The following is a 22,475-nucleotide window of genomic DNA, read 5'->3' as shown; positions in this document are numbered from 1 at the left end:
AGGCTGGAAGCTGGAGAGTCTGCCCATACAGGGGTCAGGGAGTAGCTATCTAATTGCTGCCATGGAACAAGAAAAGATTGCTAAATTATATCATTTCAAATATTCCATTTTTTGTTCTGTCACAAAAACTTTTGTAAGTGGCCTTTTTTATTTTAAAGCAGTCTATTCATTTTATAGTATACTCATTTTAGAAGGATGGTGACAGCTGGGAGATTCCTTTTCCACCCAAGTGGTAGGCTGGACTGCCAAACCCAGTCTGATGCTGATCAGGATAAGTAAGAGAAAAGGTGGTTCTGAATAACCAAAACACCTGGATAGTACAAGAAGAAAAGAAACACTAAACCATATGTGGACTCTCGATGCAAAATGAGGTTTTACAGAGTAACTGGACTCATCCTGCAGTATACTCCCAGCTGTGTAGAATGCAATTTTTGTACTGTATAACCATTCCTCACCCTTCCTGAGCCATTTACCCTGTAAATACAGCCCCCCATCCCTCTTCCCCTCCAGATCTTGTTGCATGTGCCCCATGCATAGCCTGAATCCTATTGGGCGCTTTAGTAATTGTGGTGAGAGCTTCGAAGGAGCCTGTCAGTTGTGTGGCCTCCAACAAGTGGAGATGTGTCCATCAGTGCTGCCAGGAGGAGATGCATGGCTGCTAGGTTTGATCAGTTGGGCAGAGCTCTTGGGAATGTTGCTGTCTTTGAGACTTGATCTTGTTTGTCAGGCTTGATTGAAATTGGCCAACAAGCGTGGGAGAGATTAGGGAGGCAGATGCATAATGTGAGCTCAAGAAAATGGATAAAAATCATGTAACAAAAACCATAAGGGTTTCTACTAGTTAAGAACGAAAATTTCAATGTCTTTTTGTCTGCTTTTTATTTTCATGGGAAGCGACCGCTGTCATCATCTTATTTTTGTTTTGCTTCTTATTTTTAGAAAGCGTGGGTACACTTTTGAGAAGCTACTGGCAGTAAAGCCGTTTTCAGTGAATTAGTCTCTTATGTGGGGAAAAAACCACCCAAAAAAGCAACATTGCATGTAGCTATAAATGGGAACTGATGTCTCTTATTCCCAAGTCTCCAGGCAAACCTTACCAACTGTCATTACCTAAGCCCCTGTGTTACGGGTAAATAATAATATCCCATTTTTTGCATTATTTTTGTGTCATGGTAGGCACTGTGATATTGCAGAGAAAGCAAAAGTTTCAGGCCTGGAAGAGCTGGAGAGCTAAGTGTCACGTGGAGGTGGGTTTCTGGGGCGCAAAGCAGGCGTGTGATCTGTCAAGGAAGGAATAGGTTCTCTTTTAAATGAAGATACGAGTTTTTAAGATGCTAAATGCATGTTTATTAAAAGCATTGCAGCTTCAGCTCATTTCACAACCGATTGTAATCAGTTGTTCGAGCTGATGTTTGTTTTCTCATATTAGCCTGAAATTATGGTGCTCGCAGTACTGGTAATGCAAACCGCAGCGTTTCAGACTTACCGCTGTGCTTGTTCACGGTGAAGTCATGAGGCAACTTCAGCGCTGATCGTTCTCTTGCACATACGAATGTAGATCTCCCTTGCTTTTTCCTTCATATGCAGAACATCTCTGTTGATTTCCCCCTGTTTTTGCTGGGTGATTCTCAGTAAATCTTTGCAAGAACTGAGTGCTAAGAAAAGGTGGCTGCCACCTGAAACAATCACTTCCATTTGCTTTTTAGTATTGAAAGCGTTGTTATTGCCTCACTCCTTTTGCAATAACTTTTGCTCAGAGACTAGGACAAGCTGTAGGGCTGAAATCTCTGTTCTGCGGGATGATGGCTTGTTTGCAGCTCCTCCTGTTCGGCAATAAGAGATGCATACTTCAAGTGTCTTTTGATAGATAGAGGAGCTGTTGTGGCGAAAGTCAGATCCCTTCTATAAAAAGTTCAGCCAAGCACAGACAGCATAAACGAACCATAACTGCTGCATGAGACCTTGTGCACAGCACTGGAGAGCTCTGGGACCCTCCACATGGGCATTTTACTTTTTCCCTGGTGACTCTGGTCCTTCTTTTCGTGGCATTTTTGTATTTTATTGTTCCTGTATTATCCTCTCCTGAGATTAATAGTGTTTTCTACCTTTTCATGCCAAAAAAAGCCTGCATGGATGTGTCTTTCAATTCATTATTCTTACACCTCAGAGGGTGATATTTACAGAGGTTGTAAGGAGGATATAATAGTTTTGGTGTAAATTTAAATTTACTCATTGCTCATGTACATAGATAAGTGCATTTGCTTCTAAGGCAAGTAAGTTTTTACGATTTTCTGGCAGGAATCCTTCCCAAGTGCTATAGCCTAAACTGGAGGGACTAGGTACTGGAAGTTTTAATAACTTATTATTTTATTTTTGTCTTATTTTTATAAATAACTGCCAGGTGTTACAGAAGAGGAGAAGGCTGCAGAACTGCAGAAAACAAAGACTATACCACCTGTAAACAGACTGACAGTGGATATGGTGGAACTAGAAGCTCTCAGAAAGTCTGTGGAGGACTTTTTCTGCTTTTGCTATGGTGGGTGCTTTAAAGTCTTCTAAATAGTCGTTCTGGATTTCTAAATTTTTATCCCAGTTGGGAGGAAAGTACTGCATGATCTTAGCCTTCCAACAATACTGTTGTTAAGGTGATAAGTTTAACTTTTAGTAGCCGATTCTAAAACATACATGTATACTGGATCGTTTTCTTCTTGATGTGTTTTGTGGGATGTGATTTGAGATGATTGCACAGCCCATTTCGTTTTCTTTCAAGAAAGCCTCTGTATCTTGATGGGTTCCAGTGCACGTTAATGCAAGCAGTACTTGGTTTCCTGTAGGGATTTGCATCTGCATCTTGCTTTTGCTCCTCTTCAAAGTAAAAAGTGTTATGATGGATTCATCCTTTTGCTAACCTGAGCGCTCTTGACCTCAAAATAATCTTCTTTTTTTTTTTTTTTCTTTTTTTTTCTTTTTTCCCCCTAGGTAAAGCTTTAGGAAAGTCAACAGTAGTACCTGTGCCCTATGAGAAGATTCAGAGGGACCAGTCTGCTGTGGTAGTGCAGGGCCTGCCCGAAGGACTTGCATTTAAACACCCAGCAAACTACGATGTTTCAACCCTGAAATGGATTTTGGAAAACAAGTCAGGGATCTCATTTATCATCAAAAGGTTACTTGCTCTCTCTTGTGCTGGTCTGTCCACTTTGATTTTGTACTTAAATTAAGTCCAATTAATTTTAATTTTTAGTTAAATACATTGCAGTCTGTTTCTCTTAAACAGGAGTGCTCTCTCTCTAATATTACACTACCAAGTCAGTAATGATGTCTTTACTAAACCTATGGGTTTATCTTTCCATATTTCCATACAGGCCTTTCTTAGAGCCAAAGAAACACCTAGGTAAGTTACTACTTACTCAGACTAAACAGAAACAGATCAGAATTCTAGTTTAAATGGCAATATAGATATAAGATTTGGTCATGTGGATAAAGTGGCAAACTGTGCAGAAATTCCTAGACTGTGAGTTGTTTTACTTATGGAACTATAACCTTTTCCTTTAAGCGTTTGCCAGGAGCGCCTAGTTAGAGATAAAATTTGTTCTGTTGCATCCTTCATTCTTTTACTGAATTTGAATTTAATGTGAATTGGATAGTATCCTAGGGAAAGGAGAAGTGAACTGATGAAGGACTGTGCATTGCGTTTTTAGAAGATGCCAAGACTTTGCAGCGCTCCATGTTCCAATACATAGCCGATTTTGGCATTTATATCTCATTTTAAAAATTGATCTAACTTTCTGAAGTGGTTGGGTGTTGCAGTTCATATGAAAGCCTCTATATATGAAAAAATCTGAGCTAAAGTGAGTTTTTTTAAAACTCTGCAAATACCTTCTGGCCTAGAAGAAATCCCTTCTTCTGTTCCTTTCATGGGATCGTGTTGCTTTACTTGCAAAATATATGTGAGGATTTGTTTTATGAAGAGGATGAAGCAATCTCTATAGGAATGTAATCAAAAAAGAAAAGTTTCACTTTCTGAAGTGAAACAGCCAGAAATTGAGGCTGGATTAGTAAAATTAAAAATGTGTTGCCTGTGCCCCATAGGAAGACTCGATAGAGAGTGGGAAATTACAGAGATTCTGGTAATAAAAATACCTGTTGAAAAAGCAAGGCAGGTTTTCAGTGTGGTAAATGACTTCCTAGAAACATAATCTATTTGTGTCTAGCTGTAATTTAGGACTAAACTGGAATCTCTATAAAACAATCTATTTTCTTTTAGCAGAGTTTAGGTAAAAGATCTGCTTAACTTTGTTTCCCAAGATTTTTCACTTAACATCGTGAAAGTCAGCAGTGAAAAGCATGGTGTTACGCGCATTTGAAGCAATTTCATATTGGTGTTGCTTTACAGATCAATAAAGCAATTTAACAAGAGATCTTGTCTTCATATCGGTGAATACAGAAAATATGCACATATGCTTGTAAAATGTGAACAGGTTTTTGCTTCATGTTACGTTTTCAATTTGTATTTAAGGTAAATGGAGTACAGGAAATTCAAAGATTGTCTTTTAACTTTCAGGAGCTCATATGACAGATCCTTCACATTCAATTATACCTCCAGGTGGAAGGTGAATTTAAAATACTGTAGTTTTTTTGTATCAACTATTTATTTTCATATAGTTTATCTTTCTCTTATTGTGCTTTTTCTGTCCAGCTGACCTTTGGATAACTTTTGCTTGCCTCCGATTATAAAAAGCATGAAGTTGAATTTTCTTTCTTTTGACCTTTATTTGTGGGGAAACTGTTATGAATTAAACAGATGGCAAAGTTTCCCCTTGGTTTAATTAGCCCAATGAGTGTTTTAATTCACAGTCTGTCAGTCAGGGATAAGTTTGTCGTGTTTTATGATATGGAAGTGATGGGGAACAGATGTAATATTGCTTCCTTCCCCCTCTTCAATTAAAAAATTAAAATACATTTTTATGTTAGTAAATTAAGAGATTATATCTGGAATAAATAAAAAATTGATTAATGTGAAAACAGGGAGTAAAATGGCAAGGGGTTCTGTGCTTCTGAGTTTGCTTCTCATTAAATGGTAAACATGCTTTGAATATTATGTATGTCCTGAAAATGTGGTGATGGGAGATTCCTGGCAATTCCCTTGAGAGAAAGCAGATAAGCTAAGATACAGGGTTTTTTACTTCTGTGTTCCTAGTTGGAAAAAAAGTACTGGGAGATTGATTTTACTTGACAGCCTGTAAAGCTTGAGGAACTTTCCAGAAATGTGATACTTGGTTTTTTGGTTTTTTTTATAATGTCAGTGTTCTTGATTCATTTATTTTTGTAGTTGTCCTCCTATTCAAGTGAAAACGGAACCAAACGAGGATTCTGGTACGTTCAAAATTTTGCCCTTATTTGCAAAAAAATTGAAGTTTCTGTTCAGGAGGCTGAAGTTAAGCAAGAATAGGAAGCTCCAAGAAAAAAGCAGCAAAAAGACATCCTTTGTGAGAAAGAAAAACTTCTCTTTCCTTAAAAATGCCGACTTTTCAGTAGGCATTTTTATCAAATGTTTAACTTTAGCCAAATGTTTCTGTTTTGAGGAGGAGGAGATTTGTAAAATTTTGTAGACTAAAATGATTTATCTTTGTAAATAGTTTAGATTTAAATGGAGAAGAAAAGCCTCTGTTTCTTCTTTTGTTCTATTTCAAGACTACTTTATCACTTGGAGATAAAAACTTGGTTTATTTGTTTATATTACTAAAGTATTGAGAATGACAGAATGTCATTTTCTAGTTAAAATGGAAATAAATAGCAAAACGTGTTATTGGTTGTTAAAAAAATGACCAAGCATTCCTAAGTTCCCCTGCAGGTAGGACATGATCCTGCAAGGCACCGGGATCTGCAGCAGAGCAATGCTTTGAGATAGAGGCATAAATAATCCCATTAAAGCCAGTGAGAGGACAGGTGTGCCTAGAGATAAGCTTGTGACTTTCCCTGTTGTTGGGTTGGGCTACACGGCTCAGCATTTTGGATAAGAATTTAAGTTTTTCTATTCAGTCCAGTTTTTTGCTCTAGTTCTTTGTGCTTTGCAACTTTAAACTTGTGGTTGGGGAACCCTTCATGGTTAATGTTTGGCTTAATGTATGCAAAGAGTTACCTTGAGCTTTTTGTCAAGTCAGTCCTAGGCTCTTTCCAGTGCTGCTTTCAGGGCATTTTAAGTAATTCTCCGTTTGTTGGAATGTTTTGAAAACATTTGAGGGAATGCTGTGGAGGCTTATGGAAGGGATAGTTCACTTGAGGGAAGCCAAGAGCAGTTGAGGACCTTTGGTGTTGCTCCATCAGCAGCATGGTTTGATGCAGACTGTATCTGAACTTGGCTGTACAGAGGAGTGAGCAGGAGTAGATCTAGAAGTACTTTCAGCACAACAAGTGTTAAAATATAGATGTATTTTTTTTTTTTTTTTTTTTTTTTTTGGCTGTGGTAGTGGGCAAAAAGGAAGGAGACCATTCTTTTTGATTCTTCAGAACCAAGATGGCATTTGCAAGTATTTCTGGTTTGCAGGGAAGCATTCCGTCCTGAATCCTTTCTGATGGTGACCAATCTGAAACATAAGAAACCAGCCAGGTTGCTTTGTTACCGTTGTTTTAGCTCAAGAATTGTTTAGTGTCTCAGCATTTGAAAATACTTTTTTTCCCTTCCCTATTTTTGAATAGAGACAAGCTAGCATCTTGGTGGGTGTTTAGTTTGATTTTTTTTGTTTGTTTGTTTGTTTGTTTTTAAGAACATGGTTGTTATTAGTTTACATATTTGATTCTTTCATTGCTTCTACAGGAATTTCTTTGGAAATGGCAACAGTAGCAGTGAAGGAGGAATCAGATGATCCTGACTACTATCAATATAATATTCCAGGTAATGATACTAATTTTCATACGTGTTTATCTCATAAAAGGGTTGATCGCTTAAGTGTTGCTCTCTCTCTGCCTCTCTTTTTACTTATTCTTGGTCATTAAACATGCGGTTACTTAGTTCTATTAGGATTCAACATTTTCCATGCTGGCTATCATTTAAATTATTCTGAAGAATACTGAAAGAGTACAACTTCAGCATACCCGCATGTGTGTGTTTGAGCCGAAGGAGAAATTCCAGGAGTCTTTTGAACAGCTTTGTTTTTTTTTCTCGGGGTCCAGCATGCAGACTCTAATTCCAGTGACCTCTTCAACAGGAAATAAACCCTAATAACGCTACTGGCTCAAGCACAGCTTGGGTCTTTTCTTTAGTTTAAAGTTTCAGTAACTTTTGTAGTGTATCAATCACTTTTCTTGCATAGAGTGACCAATATGTGTCAAAATGGTATTGAATGGCTTATGTAGACAAAGCATAACAACGTTCATGAGGTCCATGCCTTGGGCCCTGTGTATATTTTAAGGTGTCTCTCAGTTGCTTTGCCTCATCTCTATGTGTCTGGTTAATACTGCACGTTAACCTCAACTAGGAGTGAAAAAAAGAAATCATTGTTTCTCTAGGTTGAAATGAACAGTAATTAAGAAGTCCTGATTATAAGTGGCCATATAAAATAACCAGAACACTAAATTTATTATTTCAGCCTGTTTGCGTTTGTCATTAGGTTAATTGAGCAATTCAAAGGAACACAGGCGAGCTGACATGCATCTCTGAAGGACAGCGGCATGTTGAGCAATGAAGTGCCAAACAGCACATCCTTTCTGTCCTGGTTTTGGCCGGGATAGAGTTAATTTTCTTCCTGATAGCTGGTATAGTGCTGTGCTTTGGATTTAGTATGAGAGTAACGTTGATAACGTGCTGATGGTTTAGTTGTTGCTAAGTAGCGCTTACACTAAGTCAAGGACTTTTCAGCTTCCCCTGCTCTGCTGACTGAGAAGGTTTGGGGGGCACAAGAAGCTGGGAGGGGGCACGGCCAGGACACCTGACCCCAACTGGCCCAAGGGCTATTCCAGACCGTATGGTGTCAGGCTCTGTATATAAATGGGGGGAAAGCTGGCTGGGGAGCCGCTGCTTGGGGACGGGCTGGGCATTGTTCGCCGCATGGTGAGCAATTGCATCATGCATCTCTTGCTTTGTATATTCTTTCATTATTATTGTTTTATTTTATTTCGATTATTACACTTCCTTCATCTCCACCCATGAGTTTTCTCACTTTTTACCCTTCCGATTCTCTCCCCCATCCCACCGGGGGGCGGGGGGAGTGAGTGAGTGGCTGTGTAGTGTGCCTTCAACAGCTAGGGTTAAACCATGACACTTTTGTTTTGTAATATTACACATTATTGAGATAATGTTTTTGTGCCTCTTCAGGCACAAAGATTCTTGTGATTATTTTCTCATGTGCTTTAATAACTACAGGATTGTAGAATCAGTATTCTCATGCTGGCACGTCTCCGGTAATGTTGAGCACTGTTCAGAGAGATCTTAACCACACGGCTTAGCAAAATATCACCACTCAAGTTCAGAATTTGAAAGGAGAATTCTCTGGTGTTAGGATTATCTTTTCTTCATATTTGTGCATTGCCTAGCCTCAGGGGATGTTGGGGGGTTACAGGCACAATGTAATACAGTAAAAACAGATACTTTTTAGGAGACAACCTAATCATTGTACCTTCCAAAGCCAAGTCCTGTCATCTTTTGGCTTTTCAGCCCCTTGTGGCTTTCCATTTCATGCGTAAAAACAATGTCAGAATTTGGCCAATAGCCTGAAGTGTAATCCAGTGCTGTTTGAAGAGAGTCTGTACTGAAATCGCTTCCTTGCAAGATAGTAACCCATTGTGCTGCGGCGTGTTTGTCTGAGCTCAAAAATCCTGTTTGTACAATGTGCTTCCATAATACAGGCTAAGCAATGTGGATGGGGAATTTCTCTTATCTTTTACAGAACTCCAAATTTAAATCTTCTGACTAGTGAAGAGCGCTATGTATCTTTTTCAGATAAAACGGTGCTCAATTAATAACTCCTCATTTCCCTCCTCCCAAGAATAGTCCTCCAAGCTTCCATTTAAAATGAGGCAAAAATGAAAAGAAGGGATGGGTTGCTGTGAGCTAAAAGAGATGTTACCGTGTCATGTCATGCCACCTTCTCTGGAGTAAAGCAGCTTCCCCTTTGTTTCTCTGAGTTGCTGATGCTCAGGTTCAAGCCAAAGGTTGTACAAAGTGCACAGAGCTATAAATCCAAGAGGCACATAGGGGTTTGTGGTGCTGTGCAGAGAAGTGAACCTTACAAAAGTACAGTTATCCTGAGGTGTGCTCCTGAGGGGTGACGCAAGCCTGCCCAAGCAATTGCCTTTGCAGAGACGTGCTGCAAAATAAAGAAAATGGCCACGGTCACACTTCTTACTAAAAATACCCTACAGCAAAAGCTGGGCTTATTGATTTACAAGAACAAACAACTTAACTGTTAGAGAACAGCAATCTGCTTGGGGCTTCCTGGAGAAAATGATTTACTGGTGAAAATTCATGGTTATTGTTTTTCCTGCGTGTTTGCTTCCTCTCACAAATCTATAATCCTGACCAAAGTACTGCGTGCCTCAGTGGCACACAAAATTCTCCTGTTAATCAAACAGGGGGACAATTTTACCTGTAGGTGGACGTTCTTTTAATCTCTTACTATCTTGTAGTAGGTTGCAGCATTTGGATATTGCCATGAGTTAATCCTGAATTGCTAAATTTAGAAATTTTTTAGCAATGCACGGTAAGAAGACTGACAAATAGGGACTCTAGCCATCAAAAACTTAACGTGGGTGTTTTGACAGAGTATTAGGGGCAATTTTCCGTTGGTGGGCACTAGCAGTATGGCAGTGGATGTTTTTTTCCAGTGTCCTGAACAAATGTGAAGGTCACTGCAGTGTTAAATGCTTTCAGTGACACCAAAGACAACCTGTTCTGGAAGAAATATTTTGACTGTTAAATAAATGAGGAGAGATCTGCAGGACTAAATAACGCATACTGGCACATTCCAGCTATTATAGTTCATATTCCTGCATACACCTTATCTGTAAGTACCAGTTGTTATGGCTCTTACGAAAAAAAATATTAGTTAAAATGCTGTTTCTTAGTTTAGTGGTTGAAATGTGGTTTAGTCCTTGAAATGTGGTTTGTACTCTTAGATTAAGTATTTTACTATGCTGTGGGGGACTAGATCTGTCTCCACAGCTGTTGCAGAGGGACCAGCATTCATTTCTGCCCGAGCTCCAGACCAGCTGGCTATGTGCAAGGCCTGATCCTGAAGGCAAGGAAGAGGATGCGTGTTCTGTACTGCAAATACACCTCTGTGCCCATAAATCCCCCTCACTTCTATACCAGCCTCCTTGCATTCAGGGGACAGTTCAGCGGATGCGTAAATGTGTTGTAAAGTAAGAGTCATGCACCTTCGCATCTCACTAGAAGACTGTCTACGAGACCCAGGCTATCTTGAAGACTTTTCATGGAAAAAATGAGATCAAAATGTCATGAGTGCCAGAATGAGAGCAGCTCTGAATCAATTAAGAGAATAGAATTAAGAGCTATACTTTTTTTTTTTTTCCTCTTTTTCCCAATTTACAAAAAAGAAGGAATATGTTAAGAAAATTCCCTGGGGATATGTACCATCTTCAATCCACTGCATCAGCAGAGTAAAACAGGGCTTTTTGGAGACATAGCCCATGCAGAACTGAGTAACGTGCTGACTAAGGACCAAATGTTTCCTGAAAGAGGCACATTATCCCATGAATTTTGTGGATGCAAATCTTCAGTTACCACTGACCCCTCAAAGTTAAAACAAAAGAACTGGAAGTGGAAGGAAAAGGCTGTAAACAATGTGTCCTGTGAATTGGCCAGTTCAGCTTATAAACCGCTGTCTAATGAACTGGCTGGTTTAGCTTACAAACCACTTAGTAAACAACTGCCTAACATCATCTTTTTCTAAAGCACCATGAGGTTGAACAGTGCTATCAGTTTTGGAATTTCTGGGAGTGTGGCACTTAAAATACAGGACTTTTGTCCAAAACCAAATGAGATTGAAAATATCTTCTGCTGGAAAAAAAAAGCCTAAAATGGGAAGTAAACTCTGCTTTTATTCTCACTCGGGAACATTGAAAGTCATGAACATCTTTTAACGTGCCTCTGACGACAAAATATTTCTCCTTTGGAGATCTTCCAGCATACTACAAGCAATGTCCATTTTAATGGGGCTTAAACTGTAAAGCTAGGCTGGTGGTACTCTAACCTCCATAAGGTAAGACTCAGCATGTAGATCATAGAATCATAGAATGTTTTGGGTTGGAAGGGACCCCTAGAGGTCATCTAGTCCAACCCCTATTATATAGATAGTATCTTAAACCAAGAAATTCCAGAGGCTATATCAGAAAACAAGAAAGCATGATGTTGTGTTTCCTAAAGGCATTCTGATACTACCCTGTGTCGTGGTTTAACCCCAGCCAGCAGCTGAGCCCCACACAGCTGCTCGCTCACTCCCTGCTCATGGGACCGGGGAGAGAATCAGAAGGGTAAAAGTGAGAAAACTCATGGGTGGAGATAAAGACAGTGTAATAATCAAAATAAAATAATTATAATAAAAAAAAAAAATAAAGGCATATACAAAGGAAGTGATGCACAATGCAATTGCTCACCCCCACCGACCGATGCCCAGCCCGTCCCCGAGCAGCAGCCCCCCAGCCAGCTTTCCCCCCATTTATATATGGAGCCTGACACCGTATGGTCTGGAATAGCCCTTGAGCCACTTGGGGTCAGGTGTCCTGGCTGAACCCCCTCCCAGCTTCTTGTACCCCTGGCAGAAGAAGGGTTTAACCCCAGCCAGCAGCTGAGCCCCACACAGCTGCTCGCTCACTCCCTGCTCATGGGACCGGGGAGAGAATCAGAAGGGTAAAAGTGAGAAAACTCATGGGTGGAGATAAAGACAGTGTAATAATCAAAATAAAATAATTATAATAAAAAAAAAAAATAAAGGCATATACAAAGGAAGTGATGCACAATGCAATTGCTCACCCCCACCGACCGATGCCCAGCCCGTCCCCGAGCAGCAGCCCCCCAGCCAGCTTTCCCCCCATTTATATATGGAGCCTGACACCGTATGGTCTGGAATAGCCCTTGAGCCACTTGGGGTCAGGTGTCCTGGCTGAACCCCCTCCCAGCTTCTTGTACCCCTGGCAGAAGAAGGGGAAGCTGAAAAGTCCTCGATTTAGTGTAAGCACTACTTAGCAACCACTAAGCCAGCAGTGTGTTACCAACATTCTTCTCATACTAAATCCAAAGCACAGCACTGTGCCAGCTATCAGGAAGAAAATTAACTCTATCCCAGCCAGAACCAGGACACCCTGGTAATTACATATTGTTCACATTGCTGCCATCTGTGTAGCAAAATAAAGACCCAAAACATGAGCATCGTTGATGATGCTAATCCATGAGATAAATCTGTTGCTTCTGCCGAGCGGCACAGGTTTGGCTGTGTAGCGTTAGGACATAATCCCTTAGAAACTGAGGCTGAGGGATTTGAACTTAGTGTAAGTAAATGGTTTTACCACTGTGCTTGGTTTTTGGTTTTCTTAGTAATGTAATGTGCATGAATGAACTTTCAGAATTCTTTTAAATTTCATTTTCTCATCTTTAACAAATTAAGCTAACAGAATATATTTTTACACCTTTTAATTGCTGAAACAATTTTTTCATACTGTTTTTTCCTCTGTCAAAGCTTCATCATATGAAAAAAAAAAGCTCCAAGTTTCATAGAATAATCTGTGTGGGTCACTTAAAAAATCGGATGGATTTGCTACATGTACTGTAGGGTTTATTGACATTAAAGATGCAGGGATTGAATTCTCTGTGCTTAATCCCAGGGGCTGCAAGCCTAGTAAGTGTATCTGTTTAACTAGAGAAATCTTTCTTCAAGTTTGAACATGTAAAAGTCTCCTATTTTTCTTTCTTTATTTGTGTCGCAGTGTATATTTGGCTTGAAGATAATGCAATATAGACACTATTGCAGAATATGTAGGTAAAACAATCCTGTCAAGATTTCTGAATTAAGGAATAAGCACAGAAACATGTGCTTATAATAGGATACTTGCTTATAATGGGATGCATGCTTCTGTGTCGGTGCGTTGTGAATTATAATAATTGCATGTTCAGAAGAGTTCTTAGGAAATGACTCTCCCATCTGGCTGCAACACGGAATACGTTTATTTAAATAAAAGCAAATTTTGTCCATGGAGACGTTTTCCAGCATACCCAAGGAGGCTGTGTTCTATTCCCACTTGCCTATAACAGTTGTAAATCACACTATTTTGATGAGATGTTCTTCACCTGTGGCTGAGAACACCACCAGTGACTCTGGCTTCTGCCTTGCTCCTCTTCCCTGGAGCTTTTTCCTGTCATTGGACTTTGGTCTGGGATGTACCAGTACCGTTCTTTCTGGAGCTGCGTTTTGAACCAAACTGGGGAGCTCCTCGGAGTTAAACAGGCAAATAGGAATAAACCTTACCCCTCAGCAAAGAAAAAGTGGCAGGAGCGGGTTAAAGCAGCACTTACTGAAAGAAATGCATGTAAATCAAAGTCTCTTGTACAGGTTCTGCACTTGAAATCCTGTTAATTTAAAATCCATTTGAAAATTTGAGCAATCAAATTAGGCAGAACTGTCTCAACCAAACATTATTCTAACTACCTAGTAATCGTGTTTTAAAAATTTAATCTCTAAATATTAATTTTCTTGAATAACTCATAGTATTGGATACTATACATGCACTTTCAGTTGACTGAAATACTCATTAAGTCTGACAACATTCTTTTCTATCTTTTCTTACTGTCTGTATGAAATAATGAGTTTAAAATATTTCACTTGCCTTACTAGTTAACAGTAGCTTTTTCTGTTGTGAAGCTCTTAATATTTGTTGTTGATACACTTCTTAAACCTACCTCTAAACAGCCCTAATTTCTGGGGAGGTATATGATCTTCTGCAGATTACTTTTGCAAATGAACACAGCAATGATTTTATTTACACAGAATAATTAGTGCAGATCCTTCAGTTGTAGTCAGTCCTATACGTTCCCGTACGCCACACACAGGCTAGTTTTATATACCTGTGCTGTTTTGGTGGTATAGAATGACCTCGTGCTCCATGTGAAGCCATTTGTGCTGTAAGCAGTTCACTCTTTTCTGTGTAACTGCAGGAGTGCCAAAGCATTAAGCGGTAGGATTTTAGGGGTGTTAATTTAATCTTTTAAGTGTCATTTGTGTGCTGCTTTATGCGGCAGCCTTTTTAACGCAGTCCGCATATAGCTATCAAAAAAGTTGTTTTGATGAAAAGCAAACAATCTTGAAGAGTCATAAATGATCTTAATCTCCTGAATTTGTCTATTTAATGTAGGTAGAAATTTTAAAGTCAAAAAGGACTCCCTAGGAGTACAAATTTTAACAAACAGGAGAAAGATTTAGCTGATTAAAAAATTCATTGGAAAAAAGGCAGAGCCACCAAGACTTTATGTTTTAAAATTAGTTTATTAACACCAAAAAAATTTAGAATCTGCGGCCCCGCATGAGTCTGTAGTACTACTGTTCAGTATTCCAAGAAATGCACACCCCTGCCATTAGCCCTTCGACTTTTTTATTTTGTTGAACTGGATGAGTAAGGATTTATAGATTCCTAATATTTCACACGGTCTTTCCCAAGTTCAACATTACAGAAAGTATGAAATGAGCATATGATACATGAAGTTAGGAGTTACTTGGATTGGGAAAATGCGTTTGTTGTGAGACACAATTTAAAAGCCGTTCTCTTTGTTCCCCAGCAGGCCCTTCCGAAACATCAGAGATGGATGAAAAAATTGCTCTTGCAAAAAGTTACACAGGTAGATCTTTTAGTTGTATTTTTTCTCACATCTGTGTTGGAAATTGAAAGTGTGTGGTTTACTTTTACTTTTCAAGGCTCTGCTTCCTTGATTTGAAGTAAGAGTTTTAAGGTATTGAAACTTAAACTTCAACAGAAATGAAAATTTCAGTTGCCTTAATTCTCAGGTGTCCCAAGTAGGGTCATATAGAAGGGAATCTCATTTCTCTTTTCTAAATTCGAAAAGGAGCATCAGGTTGATTACTAAAGCACTAGTAATTTGTGCAAGTCGGTATGTTTCTCATGAAATTCAGTCGGTTTCATAATTGGTTATAAAGTTTAATAAACTTCTGCTTATGTGTTATGAGTACAACTTGATAATTTCTTTCTTTCAGCTGTGTATGAGGAGAATGGGTATATACAGAACAAAGTACATGGGAAGCCTGTGTTTAGTGGAAGGAGTTGCTGTATATGAACAATATTTGAAATAACTTTACTCCCAAACTGTACATTTGTCTTCAGCTTCTTACAGTCTGTATTAAAACCACTGGTTTGCCCATTTTGAAAACACTAGAAAATACTAATTGCATTTCAACCCATGAATTTCGTTTTAATGTCAGAGCGCTCCTGCTGTCATGAATTCAAGATTCAGAAATTGAGCCTTCTGTATCTTGTTCACGTGAACATTATAGTTCTAGATTTTTGCTTATGAAAATCCTTGCTTTGAATAGTCGATGTTGAAAGTACCTTTTGTATTTTTATTATAGTATGTTTTTTACTTTATATTTGTCTGAAGGAAGCCACCAGGGTTCCGATTGCAGTGAAGGAACAGATGTGGAAATATCGGTAGAAGGTTAGAGATATGAAATGTTTTTCATGAGAATAATTTAACATCATTGAATATTTTTTTACAGAAATATTTGAAAAGATGGCATCTTAATAAAAGCTGTACATCTTCTCCAACCATTCTCTTTCCACATTTCCACAAGGTTGGCTTTTGGGTTTTTTGTTTTGTTTTGCTTTTCATCTCCCAAATCATGCTGCTCTGTGCCATAAGCAAGTTGTGACGGGAGTCGTCATTCTTTTCAATCATAAGTAGCGTTTTTAAGGTGCTTGTCACCCAGCATTTAATGCTTTGACATGATGTTACAAGTACATCGTTCTCAGCTAGTTTCATTCTAAGCACCTGACTCTCAAAACAGTCATGAGTATTTTTTGGATGTTAAGGCCAGGTTATGCTAGCAGCAATACTCCTTCTTGCAAATCCCATGAGTTTTGCTTTGAAGGTAAATATCACCGTATTTAAGGGTACTATTACATGTAATTTAAAAGCATTTCTCTTGATAAAGGAGAATAAAGTTCTTTGCTCTTGCTGACTGCACTATTAACTCTACTTATTTGAGAAGAAATAACCTAGGTACTTTGTTTTCTTAAGCATAATGCCATGAGCTTTATGCCTGACCGTGAAGAGAGAGCCTCAGGAAAGGGAAGTGTGATATGAAATGACCAAGACTCTGGCTGTGCTTTGGTTTTGACTATGTAGAATTTTATAGCTACAGATGCTGAGTGTGGCCCTTTGCGTCAGAACATGGTTTTGTTACACACCCTTTTCTCCAATCTGCTCTCCTTTATAAGCTTTTGCAAGAGTTATGCCGAAAGTTGTGCCCTGGTTTTGCTGAATAGAAGAATTCTGTTGTTTTTGAAGGTTACTTATGAAAAGGTCTATAGACAGTGATTAAAAATTGCAGGTAACAGTCTAACTTAAATTTCATTTGTTGTTTAAATAGGCATAGAGCATACGATTCTGTCTGGATTCTGTAAAACATAATTATTTATTGCTGATCCTCACAAAAACAAATAAGAAAGAAAAAATGATGACAAATGATGACTTTGAAGTCTAACCGTTATTAAAGAAATACATATAATAAGCATTTAAAGTTCTTCAGAAGTTTGTCTGAAAGCTACAGCCTGTGATGCAGAAGATTTGCAGAAGTGATTTTTTTTCTGCAAAGAAAAACATCAGAGGGATGTACGAACGTATCTTTTGATTTTGATCTCACTGGTTTTTCCCCTCCAGTAACCTTGACAAGATGGTGAAAAGGAAGTGGTAAAATTAACATGTACCTGGAATCCCCCAGATGAGCTGTAGCTGATAAAGGTGTCTGAGGTCTTGGTGAGACTGGATGAGTTGGGGGTGTGGTGTGATTGAAATTCAGCAATCGGAAAGTTAAGGTTACGTGTATCAGAAGAAGTTGTTTTAAACTGAATGAAATCACGTTTGAGAAACTGGCGGCAGTGCCAGTGGCTGACAACATTTAGAACTGCAAAGGCGGCTGCTGCTTAGGAGCTGTGTGTATTTACCTAAGATAAAAAAATAACTAGTAATGATAGTACTTTGTTAAAAAAAACCCCTTACTTTAGTGTTTTTTCCCCAGAACTTTGTTACCATCTGCTTTGACATTTTTGCATGTTCCTCTTAATTATGACTGTTTCTTGGGGTTTTGGTACTGGATTAGATGGACCATTTGCCAGTCTTCGTGGCTGTTCTTAAATTTCCAAAAATTGTATTTTTTTTAAAACTTTTTTCTAATGCTCACAGGAAAGCTTCTAAGTGATCAGTTGATGCGATAGTTATTTTTATGACCATACTTTATGTTCACATCTACTAAAAGACCATTACGTCCTAATTCTTTCCTTTTCCTTGTGCTTTGCATTTGCTAGTTGTCTACCAGGCACTCACTCTGAATTAGATCAAAACGCCATACTATGTTTTCCACAAACTAGATGATACATTTGACATAGTTTGAATATGCTCTAGTTAAGGTGTCTCAGTGGATACAGCTGAACCTCTACCATACACAACATTGTGTGAAGAGCCTTTGAAACAGAGATTCTTTCAGATTTGCTCCCAAAGCGAGATCATACTTCCAGCTTACAGAGATCTGAAAGAAGATACTCTTCAAAATGCACAGGCACAGCATTACTCTGCCAGATTAATTAAAATATATTCCTTCATACACTGCTACTGAGTTTTGCAATCATTTCCAATATAATTAGCTTCACTCTTCTAAACTTCACTGCAGTTACATGCAAATTGCTCTTTCTCCCACCAAGTACTGATAGGCCTAATCCTATGCAGACTGCCTCAACGAAAGCATTGTGGTTATGAATTTCCCTCTCATTTTTCACTCTTGGCCTTGCAGCCTGTTATGGAAGTCTTTGTAGTACAACAACTATGAGTCTCTGTAAATGGTAAAGAAATACATCATCTGTAGGGGCACGCAGCCTTTGTTTATATTTTCAGTAATCCTTGATAACAAAGAGAAAAATATTTATGATTGTATTAATCCTATTAAGCCAAGAATAAGGAATTTCCTACTGTCATTAACACGAACTCTGCACTGCTGCACACGCAACTTAGCAAGTATAATCCCCACCTCCTTACCCTTGTCTAGAATTGCTCAAAGGCTTATGGTAAAATATCTTTGCTTCTGTTTTTGTTGCACGCTGTGAATGCAAAACGTTTCAGCGAGCCAGAGGGCTGCTTTGACAAGGGTTAGTTTAAATACAAAATCATGGAGTATTTGGTTAAAAATCTTTTCTGTGTCCACCATTCAGCCGTCCTGTTTTTCCCCCTTCAGATGCCACCCAGCATGCCCCTTCAGAAACCAGTGAGGATCCTGAGGTCGAGGTCACCATCGAAGGTTTGCTCTCCAGTTTATTGATTTCAGTCCATTGGGCATTTTTATGCCCCAAAAACGTTTTACAGTACCTGCATTACTTGGCACTGAATAAATAGGTTTATGTGCCAGCGTTGACTGCAGTTTGGATTGTGTACTGCTTGGTAATACCTAGTCCAGGAGCTCTATAAAACCACAATATACTAAAGCATACTGGACTTAGTGGGCTGGTTTTGAAATGGTGTGTGACAGAGATTTGCATCTTTCATATATTTTTTTCAAGCCTTGCTAATGAAGAATACTCATTATTTAACAGCTATTAATTTAGATTTTAAAAAGATTTTACAACATTCATTCTGAAGAACACGTTGTTTTATAAGCACACTGTAGTTATGTAAAATTTGTAGTTAACACTACCTGCTGGGAAGAATTGTACCATAACAGAATTGATGTTACAGGTGGTATAAGTCTAGTATTGATAAATAGGAGATAAACCCCTTTATACTTACCAACCTCTCTTTCTCATCTAAATGGTACTAAAGCCACTAGTCAGTGCCTGTGTTGTTTTCATGCTGGGATGTTGGTTAGAAGTCAGCTGTATTTCTTATATTTGTGAATTACATGTGCTGTAAGTGCTTTAAAACACTTCAGAGGTTGGTTTTTGCAATGCTCACTTCTGGAATGGGTAAGATTAAGACGACCAAACTAGCTATTTAGAAATTAGGCAATGCATTTTAGGACAAAGTTGATGCTTCTGGCATTACTTTCACCTCTTTATAATCCAGCAGTAAAATAATTCTTACATGACCTCAACAGAAAACGTAGTAAGAGAATAGTCATTAAGTTCTGTGTATATGTAAACCCCTTTACCACAAAAGTAAAAATGCTCTGAAAAGGTTTTCTTTAACAATATGACACAACTGCATAGGTGCAAGAGATGTCAATATGTAATATTATTCTTCCTAAGTCAACTATACCCTTGGTGGCCTGGGCAGATGCTATTCTGTATGTGAAATTCACTTTCATTTTCTTTGTCTGCTTTAACCATTTCTTTTCTCTAAGGTTACAGGTATTGGTAATTGGACAATTTTAAAAAATCGTTAAATGGTAGGGAAGATAGTGTTTTGGACTGGGAAGTGACTGGCTTAGCAGCTCACTGGAAAATACCTGTGGGTTGCAGTTTTCCCCCTCTGTGTGTATTTGAGGTAGGGCTGGCCTATTAAATGAATTTCGGTTATGTCCATCAGTCTTACATTGGTTTGAAAGCAGTTTTAGTACCTTTGAGCTCTTCAACATAAAACTTCAGGTACGGTGTTTCAAGACTTAAGGGAAGGATACTTCCAATTAGATAAAAAAATGTAGCCTATGCTACAATTTATTTCCTGATTTCTTTTGCTGTTGCCTGGTCATTTTGTAATCATGAGATGTCCAGTCATGTCTCAGAACACAGTATTGTTTTCCTTAGGAAGTACAGAAGAAGTTTTGCTTTTTGCTGTCTTATGCCTTGTGCTGGCTCTCTTACACAGGTTGTTCCTACAGGCCAGTAGCTCTCTAAAGTTACTCAGACAGGTGCATTGCAAAATTTGATGCCTTGAGAAAGCACAGTTCAATACTTGCATTAGAGCTTTGAAACTCAAAGCAGTTCCAGCATTGCACATGAGTTCTCTGGACATTAAACCAGTGATATTTTTATGTTTCTTTAAGATGATGACGACTACTTGCCCCCTAACAAGAGGCCTAAGAACACGGAGTCAGCTAATGAAGCTGCCAATACTGGGAGAAGAAAAGTGAGAGAGTTCAATTTTGGTAAGATAAATATTTTGTGTCTCTGCTTTGTTTTATAATGGACAATTTCACACTGCAGGAGTGAGACACGCCAGTGTGAGTATTCGTTTAAGAGCCCAGGCCTCTTTGTAGATATATTGCAGCGGTATAATCATCATCATAGGCTACCTCAGTTGTTTGTTATTATTCAAAGCAACCATCTAAATAGACACTGAAAGTAATTTAATAAAATAAGTCTAGATTTTTGTCAGCTGATTTCTTGGACAAGGAGGTAAGACTGAATTTACTAGTACACTGAATTATGGCGAACTGGAGGTCAGGAGCCTGCCTAGCTGGTCTTCCTGTGAACAGTGAAGATATGCTGAGGGGAGTCACGTTTGGGAAGGTAACCAAAAGAGACTGTTACGCCAAATAGCCTGTCCTGATCCCTGTGAATGCGCAAAAAGTTGGGGTCTTTTTGATAGTGTTCTTTCATGATGCTGTATGTAGAGTTCTCACTGCAGAAATGCATCCTGACACTGTAGCTATTCTGGTTAAAGATACTTCCCATGTGATTTGTTGCCGCCCCATCCCTCTCTTTCATTTCTTGTTTTGTTTTGGTTTCTGGGCAGATATCCCGTGACTCTGTGTACTTCTATAAGGTTCTGCACAACCAGGAATATGTCCTTTGGCGCAGTGTTTGAGATATTTATTAGGAAAGCTGGGATTTGAGGTCAATTGAAAAATCCTCACGGAACCTCTTCTGACATCTGTTTTGCGTGAAACATTATTTCATCCTAATTCCAGTGAAAACGAATAAAACATTGCTGAGAGCTCAATTCTCAAAAGGACATTAATACTAATAGGCAGTTCCACATGTAGTTAGTTTTGGTTGGGTCAGGAGAACATAATGGCGACATTAGTAGAGGAGAAGATTGAGCAGTTAATACTGGAGAAGCTGTTGCTAGAATATATTCCCTTAGTAGAAATGAGCATCTAAGCTTGGCAGGCCAGCCGTGTTTGAAGGGAATGAACAGTGAGGTTGATTAGACATGGAGAGCAAAGGTAATAAAATATTAGGATGATGAAAGTTTGAGTTAAGCTTGCAATGCTGCAGCACCAGTTAAAGAACATCTCGCAGCTTTCCTGCTCACTGTTTTGCTTCTGAGTTGACTTGGTAGATTATTTCTCTGGGCTGTTCTCAAGAAAACTTTGCTCTTTAACACCTGCCATGCAGTTAGATTACAGTGTTTTGCAGGTCGCGGGTTATTCAGAGTTCTTTATTTCTGGGTTTCCTAAATTGTATTGAGGTTATTGCCCCATGCTTTTGGGGTTCACCTACAGAAAATGGTATTTCTCTGTGGTGTTGCAAGGTCTGTTAAAACACAAAATGAACATGAGAAGCTTTGAAGAAATAGACTTTGTTTGTTGTAATGAAAAAAGAGCAACTGCTGGCAGTTGCACTGCTGCTGTTTGGACATTTTGGAAGACTTTGCACCTTTGTCTGTTGAAATCTAGATAATTGGAAAGGAGAAAGGAGGGGCTTAATTTTATCATGAATAGCTGCAGAATGACAAAGGCGCATGTGCTCAGAAGACTGGAAAGGAGGTATAGATGCTTGAGGGAGAAAACTGTCCCATCTGATACGGACTTTCAGTATTTTACATAACACTGATGAGATCCAGATGTGTGATAGCTGTGAGTTAGAGAGGCTTCCTGTATGTCTTGATTGAGTCGGACATCAGGTACCCCCACTGGCCCAAGAAACAGGGTGAATAATGTGCCGTGCTCTCAGTTTTGTGGAAACAGGAGAACAAAGTGGAAAACAAAATAAATGTAACCAGGGGGAGGAATGAAATGTGTCTGGTAAAATGCTTGATAAAAATTGATAATTTTGGGGAAGAGAGGTTGGATTTTAAAAATATTTCTGAACCAACTTGTCGTGGTTTAACCCGGCTGGCAACTCAGCACCACGCAGCCGCTCGCTCACTCCCTCCCTCCCTCAGTGGGATGGGGGAGAGAATCGGAAAGAAAATAAAAGGTTAGAGCCGAGGGCTGAGATAAAGACCGTTTAATAAGAGAAAATAATAATAGTAATAATGAGAATGATAACAGAACATACAGAATACACAAAACGAATGAGGCACAACGCAACTGCTCACCACCTGCCGACCGACGCCCAGCCCGTCCCAAGCCGCGAGCAGTCCCCGAGCG

The 22,475-nt window shown here is 38.9% G+C and overlaps 1 protein-coding gene across 13 annotated transcripts in view; it reads left to right on the top strand.

Annotated features, from left to right (window-relative positions):
• Positions 1 to 22,475, top strand: part of GTF2I (general transcription factor IIi) — an 86,632-nt gene that overhangs the window by 23,935 nt on the left and 40,222 nt on the right. For 12 of the 13 annotated variants that reach the window (XM_035900495.1, XM_035900496.1, XM_035900490.1 and 9 more), the window contains 9 exons: positions 2,402 to 2,536; positions 2,980 to 3,163; positions 3,363 to 3,391; positions 4,562 to 4,610; positions 5,330 to 5,373; positions 6,815 to 6,892; positions 14,780 to 14,839; positions 18,459 to 18,521; positions 20,202 to 20,303. In XM_035900495.1, coding sequence (XP_035756388.1) covers positions 2,402 to 2,536; positions 2,980 to 3,163; positions 3,363 to 3,391; positions 4,562 to 4,610; positions 5,330 to 5,373; positions 6,815 to 6,892; positions 14,780 to 14,839; positions 18,459 to 18,521; positions 20,202 to 20,303 — 744 coding nt within the window. The remainder of the gene's footprint in view (positions 1 to 2,401; positions 2,537 to 2,979; positions 3,164 to 3,362; positions 3,392 to 4,561; positions 4,611 to 5,329; positions 5,374 to 6,814; positions 6,893 to 14,779; positions 14,840 to 18,458; positions 18,522 to 20,201; positions 20,304 to 22,475) is intronic. The other variant, XM_035900491.1, reaches the window with a different exon arrangement.

The sequence above is a fragment of the Egretta garzetta genome, unplaced genomic scaffold (genome assembly GCF_000687185.1).
Source record: "Egretta garzetta isolate BGI_Z169 unplaced genomic scaffold, ASM68718v1 scaffold108, whole genome shotgun sequence".
Taxonomy (NCBI): Eukaryota; Metazoa; Chordata; class Aves; order Pelecaniformes; family Ardeidae; genus Egretta; species Egretta garzetta.
This window is presented reverse-complemented; position numbering and strand designations above follow the sequence as displayed.